This window comes from Zingiber officinale, chromosome 3B (genome assembly GCF_018446385.1).
Source record: "Zingiber officinale cultivar Zhangliang chromosome 3B, Zo_v1.1, whole genome shotgun sequence".
NCBI classification, from domain to species: domain Eukaryota; kingdom Viridiplantae; phylum Streptophyta; class Magnoliopsida; order Zingiberales; family Zingiberaceae; genus Zingiber; species Zingiber officinale.
This window is the reverse complement of record NC_055991.1, coordinates 45,828,897-45,837,713: the sequence shown is the minus strand read 5'-3', so window position 1 is coordinate 45,837,713 and position 8,817 is coordinate 45,828,897. Positions and strand designations below refer to the sequence as shown.

Here is an 8,817-nt window from a genome sequence, read left to right as displayed (position 1 = left end):
ATAAATAAATAAATGCATAGAAATTTTTTTTTAATGCTATCAATTTTCTTAAATTTTCTTGCATAAATTTTTGGGCTTAGAAAGATTTATTTTTGGTGAAAACTTAAAATTTTTTCAAAAGTCATTCTTTGACTTAGAAATTTTTTTCCTTTAACTTGGAAATATTTTTCTCCGAAAAACATTGAAATAGATTTCTATAATTTTTCTAAGTGTCAAACCCTTAGATTGTTTTTCTTGAAACCCCATTTTTATTGTGATCAAAGGGGGAGAAGGGAAAGTATAAGTCTAGGGGGAGGTAGAAAATTGAAAATTAAAATTTGAAATTTTTGAAATTCAATTTTTTCTATTATGTTGCATGTTATTGCAATAAATTATTTTTATTCTATGTTTATTTGTAACCCTAGCTTAACTTGGGTTGATCACACCAAAAAGGGAGAGATTGTTGGAACCCCAAGGTTGTTTTGGTGTGATCAACAAGTTAAGTTAGGTCCTGCGTTGTTTTAACCTTGTGTCTAAGTGTGTAGGAGCTTAGGAGCACAGGTACTCGAGCGGAAGACGCAGCTAGCGAGAAGGACGTCACGCGGTGCGTCCGAGGGACAAGGTGCTGCGGAAGAGTACCCCGGTGGACGAGAAGGAAGCGTGCGGTGGTTCCGAGGGACGAAAGCCGGAGCGGAAGATTGCTCGGGGAGCAAGAGACGCAGCTAGCGAGAAGGTCGGCACGCGGTGCGACCGAGGGACGAAGACTGCGGATGAGTACGCTGGTGGACGAGAAGGAAACACGCAGCGATTCCGAGGGACGAGAAGCCGGAGCGGAAGGCTGCTCGAGAAGACTGGAAGTTGGGTTCGGGTGAGCCCTTTTTCGGATGGCAGAGATCACCCAAGCGAGCGGATCCGGAAGAGAAGAACCGGACCGAGGCGGGACTGAACCAGAGAAGAAGTCCCGGACGAAAAAGTCAACAACTGTTGACTTTGGGCTCCGGGGCGCCCGGAGCCCTCCGGGGCGCCCTGAGCAGTAAAATTGACCAGATCGAGTTTTGACTCGATCTAAACGTTGGGGGATAAGTTTTATCCCCGAGGGTGCCCGGAACCCTTCCAGGCACCCCGACCAAGACTATAAATATAGCCTTGGTCCAGAAGCTTTTTAATGAACTCTAAATTGTAATTCCAAATACTTGTGTGCTTCAGTTCTAGTTTAACTTCTGTTTTCTGCACTACATTGTTGTACGAGGCTTCTCCGCCTGAAGGAGATTTTTAGTGAGCTTAATCTTCCTTGGATTAACAACCACATCGGTTGTAACCAAGTAAACCTTTTGTGTCTCGCTTTTTCTTTATGCTTTTAATTTATCAGCTTACTTTATATATGCAAGTGTTAGTTTAAAGTGTTCGAGGAGGGTTTGTCTTTTTGTGTTTGCAGGATATCCAACCCCTCCTAGCCGGCCACAACGGTCCTACAGATTATAGTGAGTCTACTTGGAGTTCAAGATTTAGATTGATCAGAGGATAACACCGTCTATGCCTCAAATTGATCAATCTTGATGTCAAGGATAGAAGGACATTTGTCATATATTGTGAAGGGTCACAATTAGTAGTCACAAGGTGATGTTGGATCTCAACATTCTTGTAACTTGGGTAGTAATGATGTGTTGCTATATATTGCTCATTACTTATGCTTCTAAATGAGTTTAGGAGTATTGCCAACGTTACAAGAACCTATAGGGTCACACACAAAGGACAATTAGATGGAGATTAGGTTCATATGATGAACCAAAGAGGATTAGGTTCATGTGGTGAACCAAATTGGATTAAGAGTAATCCAAACTAGACTAATTGAGTTGGACTCAATTTGATTCATGTGTCTAATGAGTCTAATTTAGATTATGACTCATTGAATCAATTTAATTTAATGGATAGAGATTCAATAAATTAAATTGACTTAAATAAAATGTTAGATTTGATCAACTATGGGAGAATTTAAGCCAAGTTTGACTTGACTTGAGAGGGAAGATGAAGAGTCAAGTTTGATTTGACCTTGACTTGACCAAATGCCATGTCATTGTGACTTGACATAGGGCCGGCCAATGATGATGTGCCACATCATCAAAGGTTACATGAGTGTGTGCCACCTCATGAGGGAGACCAAGAGTTGTGACCCTTGGTATACCATGGAGATAAAAACTCCTCCATTAAGTGGCCGACCACTAAAGTGAATGCATTTGGTGTGCTTGTGTAACTCCATCTTCTTCATCCTCTCTTCTCTTCTCTCCCTCTCCTCCTCATTGGCCGAAACCTCCATGAGTGCTAGCACACTCTAAGGTTTCTTCTCCATACTTTTTGTTCGTGTGGATACACATAGAGGGGTGTTCACTTGACATCCTTGAGATCCGACGAACCTTGGACGAGCGGGATAAGCGAAGGGCTTCGCATCAAAGGTATAAACTCCTTAACATGTAGATCTAGGTTAGAAAACAAGTACATGAAATTTTATCTTCGCACGGATCCGGTGGCATGGGACTTCGGGGTTTTCGCAACGTAAAAAGTGATTTTTGCGGCTCGAAAGTCCCAACAGTTATCTGCAATATAAATTAAATGGACAACTGCATTTAACTAAATACAAACATTTGACCAATGTGATTCTCATTTCAAAATAAATATTTATACAAAAAGTTAGGCTTTTAGTATACATTTAACACTCACCACCTTCTAAAGGAGAATCGCCACCCCCTTAATTGAAGTAGGAGGGTGATTCTCATTGAATGACCTTCCTTTTGAGGGGTTAAATAGTTGTTGCGACTAAGGTTACAAATTTTTTGACTCCATAGGTATATGTATAGTGTCATCCTTCTTGTTTTTAGTCTGATAATAAGATTGATCTCATATTTTTTGAATTAGGGATAGGGGTGAGTAAATATTCAATTAAATTGAATTAATCAACCGAACTGATCAAATTAAAAAAAAAAAATCTGATTTAGTTATTTTAGAAATTTAATTTTTTATTAAATAATATCAGTTATTTCAATTAATTCAATTTAGTCTCAATTTTAAAACTCCTAATTCGACTAAACCAATTTATTTCATTCCCCTCTTGTAATCATGACAATCGTTAGAGATTTGGATGAAGGATAATATCTAATTTGTGATTATACATGATCTCCGATGATACCACATTCTCAAAGTTGTCACTAACAATAACAGATAAACACACGTTCTCAAAGTCGCTGACTTAAAAAATTAAAATCAAATAGAAATGTATCATTATTGAAAAATTTAGTTAATTTGGTAAAAATTAAATTATCTGATGTTTTATTTGTTTGTTTTGTTGATTTTTTTGAAAAGTTCGATCGATTCGTTTAGTTAAAATTTTTTTTTGACTTGTTTAATTTTGATTAAATCAGTTCCATTGGTTCGATTTTGAACTGATCTTAATTAGGGACTACTTACAACACAATTGATGTAGGAAGTTCTAGATTGATGATTTAAACTTAAGGAAAATCAATGTTAAATTGTTAAGGGATAAATAAAATTTTAAAAGCTTCAAAGTTGTTTGAAGGTTGTTTCAGAGTTTTGGTGACCTTCGATTTACAGAGGGTTAATCAAACTCAAGTCTAAAAATAGATTCGTTGTGAAAACGGAGTAATGGAGATTGGTTGACTTATTTCCCTTTGGGAATTTTGTTTTGACCAATTTTGAAGCTTGGTGAACCAACTTTTGTTGGAAACAAGGTGCGTTGACCAAAACCCAAGATTTTTTAATATTTAAGCTTAATATTTACTATATGCTGTTAGTGACTATTTATTCAAGAAAATAAACACTATTTAAAAGAATTTTCTCACAAGATAATATTTGAATATGGTCCTTCCATCTTTGTATGGTCTTTTTACAAAGAATTTATATGTGTGTGATAAATTAATGAATAATTTTTTTTTAACGAATGGTTAATCAAAAAATGTTAAATTAATGGAGCACTTTCTAATTTACTTTGACTGTCGATAAAAAATTTCTATGGTATTGAATTGATCATCCCAAGATTACTTAACGTAAATTGAATATCTGTTTAAAAAAAAATTTATGTGTAAAATCAAGGCTTTGATTGCACATGGAGCTCTCATGTTACTCTTCTTCTCATCTAGTTTTTCATCTATATTCTCTATGGTTGAAGTTTTTCTATATCCTTTTCACTCATTCTAAATCTGTAAAAGAGATTGCAATCCTCTAAGATTGATTTGTATTGAACCAATATAGGGTTTCTAAATTTACTAAATCTGTAAGAGAGCCTTTGCTTAATAGGGAATTTTTCTTTAAGGGTGCATTGCACTAGAGGTGCTACGAGCCATGAAGTAGGAAAGGGTCTATAAATTATATTATTATTATTATTATTATTTATTAGATATCTATTTTATTTATTTTTATTACATATTTCACACATCAAAATTATATTCTAAGTAAGATCGAATTTGGGATGATCGGTCTAGTATCATATAAATTTTTCATTAATTGTCAAGATAAATCGAGAAGTGTTCGTATATTCAAGATTATTATGAAATTAGTTTACATTGTCAAAATCATTATATTAATGAAGAATTAGAAAATTTAAAAATTGTGTAAGAATTATGATTGCAACTTGGCTAATCATCTTTCTCGGTCAAAAATAAATTTGAAGTTTAAGGAAATTTGAAACAAGGGATAAAATTGGAATATATTTCAAGGGGTGATTTGAAGAATATGGACGGAAATATGTAAATTGAAAAAGGCCAAATAGACGGGGAGGGAGTAATATGTCAAATAAGAAACATAAGGGTGTGATTGGATGAAATACGGAACCCATAGTTAAGTATCGCAATCAATGACGTCAGCTATAACGGAGCAGACGCTACTTGCTTGTGGAAATTAGTTCGATGGTGACGAGTAACGTCAGAGTAGTTCGGTCAATCCTCGCCGCTGCTCCTCATCGCTCTGCCCTACGATTGCTTCCATCGATCGATCCTCGCTCCTCCTCCCTGCTGCAGTTACCTCGATCCCAGACAAGCCCTTCCCTGCGAACCCTCGCTGTCGTGGCTGCTCGTTCCTCCTATTCTTCTTTGTCGTCCACAGAGGAACCAAATATGGTGAAGGTCAAGGCCATCAGAGTCCATGAGCTCGGAGGCCCCGAGGTAAGACCAGAGCAAACGCCAATTTGATCTTTGTCTTGAGTAATCATTGCTTATGCTCCTCCGTGTTCTCGATATAGGTTTTGAAATGGGAAGAGGTGGAAGTTGGGGAGCCTAAGGAGGGAGAGATCAGAGTGAGGAACAAGGCCATAGGCGTTAACTTCATCGATATTTACTTCCGCAAAGGGGTGTACACTAAGGACCTGCCCTTTACACCTGGTTTGTTCTCTCTTAGCTCTTTATCGCTTATCACATGTTTGTATAAAAGCCCCATGCGAAAGGCTGTAGGTGTCGTACATTTTGATATCCTAAATAAACATCATGCATGTGATGAATTGTCTTTTCTTTGGTGGCATTTCGTTGCTAAGTTATGCATTATGGTATGGTCATTTGAAAGCACATCAATTTGATGACCATGTTTCATTTAGCAAGTCCATTCTACTAGACTAGGATGAGAAAATTGGTACCCATTGAACTTCTTGATATGAATAATGTTCTTTTCATCAAATTTTGATCTCTATGTCAAAGTACACTAATGTTAACAAGGAGGTTGTTTTTCTTCACAAGGAAACAAGTCATGCCATAACATTGAGAAGCATGACAAGTTTAGCATTTAGTTCAGCTTCTCTGTTAGTTACTATATAAATGATTTTTTAATGTTGATGCTTACTTTGCTATGCCAATTTTATTTGAATCAAACCTTTGGAATTTTCTCAACATTCAAGATGATTATTCTGTGATATACTTCATTTTGATTACTCAGTTCCTTTTTGTATCATTAATTTATTGGATACAGGCTGTGTATACCCGAATGAGCTCTTTTCCCATCTTAGTAAAGTGCAATGCAGATTTCATACACTATTCCCCATCATTCTGACCTAGAGACAGACTTATATTATCTTAATGGGGAATTTTAAATATGGTCTCTTTTATTTGGTCATGAATGAAGCAACTCTATCACCTGAGTACCAACTTGGCTACACTGTGGGGACAAGAATTTTGCACAATATTTTGTCTATTTGACATGGCAGTTTAATTAATTTACTTACAAAGCTTGATGCTACAATATCTCAATTTGGCCCGTACCTCCATTGTCTAGGTTGTATGAATCTGATTTTGTTATTTGTAGGAGGCTTCTACTTTTCAGTCGTTCGAAACAATTATCTTCTTAACAAATGTGGATTTTATGCTATGGGTTCTTACAATATATGACTTGCAAGATCAATCTCACTATTTATATCAGGGATCTTAAGACATGAAAGAATGTAACAAAGAAAAAGTTGAAGAATAAGGAAAGACTCCCTAGTTCATGACATCGATGGTTGGTAACTCAATTGATTCCATTTCAGATTGATTGAGTTGAATCGGGACCCATCTAATTCAGATCGATTTCCTAGACAATAGTATGAAATTTCTGAAATGTTGATAGAAAATCATAATTCAACTGAATGTGATAGAAATTAATCGAATCAACTGAAAATCACAAGGACTTGACATTTTAATTTAAATACAGATCTAGATTATCTAGGTTGAATCTTGGAAACTCTTATGTGGTGCTAGGATGTGTTCCCAGAGATCACAAACTTTCTTAGTGGCCGCATGCACAATCTTGACTTCAACACTTTAGTTGCTACTCGTGGGACCAAGACTTCAATGGCTATCTAAATAATCAAGATTTTAATTACTGTTAATTAATCTTTTCTTTTGGACTTGAGTGACTACTAAATTGTGTAGGCGTGATTCTCGAATTTGGGAGAAACCAAATGTTGGTGCAATTAAGCTCCAAGCATGCATTTGCACGTGGTTTTGATAATGTTTAAGTTAGACAACAAGATGTTGATTTCATATGTATATCAAGTGTGCAGGTGCAAGTAAACTTGACATAGGTTGCAGGTGGAATAAGGGAAGCCCAAGTAGGTACTTGGCATAAAGTCCCAATAGCTTGAAGTCAATCTGATTCTAGGTAGTGCAAGGAAGTGGCAACAGGTTAAGGTCAATTGGATGCTAGGTAGTGTAAGGAAGCCTCAACAGGTTGAGATCAACTAGGTAGTATAAGGAAGTCTAGTAGGTCGATAAGGACCAAATGCTAAGTATGATGAAGACCTAGAGTAGGGAGTCTCTTAGCATGATGAAGACTCGGAAGCATGAAGGCTTCTTGGTATGATAAAGTCCCAAAGACATGAAGGATTTCTTGGCAGGATAAGGTAAAGTGCTGAGAGGAGAGTGAATGCACATGTATATTGGGACAAAGGAAAAAATGGACTTGAATTTAGGAGTAGTCAAGTTAGCTGAATAGTTGATTAAAATAAGATTTTCAGTCGATTGGTAAATAAAAACGAATATAAAGACTTGTTTACAGTCTATCCAGGCAGCATTCAACTCATATCAACTGATTAAACCTCAAACTCAAAACCATAAACAAAATGAGGTTTTTTTGTTTGAGGGATTTAGAATTCAGGTATTCAATCAACTAATAATCGCAAGTAGTCGACTAACTAGTCGACTTAGGCGTCAAACAAAATAAACAAAATGTTTTTGATTACTCTAGATTTGGGAACAACTGATTAATATTTCAAAGTAGTTGACTAATGTGCATCCTAAAACCTAGAATAAAGTTGTTGATCTAACAACAATGGTCTCATGCAAAGGAGTCGAGTGATGATAGTTTGAAATTGAGAAACTATAAGACCTTTTAATATAAGTTTGGAGGCACGAGAAAGGTTTGTCTGGCCACAAAGGAGAAAGATTAGACGTTCGTTCTTCCGAGGAGTGATTTGCCTTATGGATCAAGGTCGTGGAGTACCCTTGACCTACAATAAATTCCAAGTGACGTTGGTTTGTTTTTTTAATTTGATAGTCTTTCTTTATTTTTTTTCCATTGCATTACCTGTTTTTATAGAAACTAAAAACCTGTGAATGATAATTCACCCCCTATCGTCTCCAACAATCCTATAGCAAAAGGATTTAATTCTTATTTCATTAATCACAATTTAGTTATTAATAGTTGAGCAATTAATGTTTAATTTTTTTTCAATTTAATACTTATTATTAATAATTTCTCATATATTAAAATCAATAAATTAGAAAAAGGGCAATCCAGTGCATGAAGCTCCCACTAATGTGAGGTCCTGAAAAAGGGTCGGATCATATTTGACCTATTATATGCAACCTTACCTGTATTACAAAAGCATGTGTTTCTGTGACTCGAACATGTGACCACAAGATCACACTATTTTTCTTATTAATTAAAATAAATGAAATACTATAACAATATTTTTCTTGTTAGTTCTTATTAATTAAATTACTTAAAAAGTAGTCTAAATAATTTTATTAATTAATTTAGCCTAATTCATTTAATTTAATTCAGCTAGATTTTAAATGAATTAATTTGATTAAATAAGATTTGATATGTTAATTTAATATTGCTTTGATTAGTTGAATCAGATTTATTTTGGCCAATTTAATTAAATAATTTTTTTTTTAAAAAAAGAGCAGTCCGGTGCACGAAGCTCCCGCCATGCGGGGTTCCGGGGAAGGATCCATTATACGCAGCCTTACCCTACTTTTTGCAAGAGGTTATTTCCAGGATTCGAACCCGTGACTTTTTTGTCACATGAAAACAATTAAATCTTGTTAAATTTCATTAAATCAGGTGTTATTATTTATTATTATT

General features: G+C 35.4%; 1 protein-coding gene across 1 annotated transcript in view; it reads left to right on the top strand.

Moving 5' to 3' along the window:
- Nucleotides 1-4,860: 4,860 nt before the first annotated feature.
- Nucleotides 4,861-8,817, top strand: part of LOC122056456 (quinone oxidoreductase 1-like) — a 32,905-nt gene continuing 28,948 nt past the window's right edge. Inside the window, exons 1-2 of the mRNA XM_042618417.1 lie at nt 4,861-5,147; nt 5,225-5,363. Of these exons, the coding sequence (XP_042474351.1) occupies nt 4,893-5,147; nt 5,225-5,363 (394 nt within the window). The 5' untranslated portion in view covers nt 4,861-4,892. The remainder of the gene's footprint in view (nt 5,148-5,224; nt 5,364-8,817) is intronic.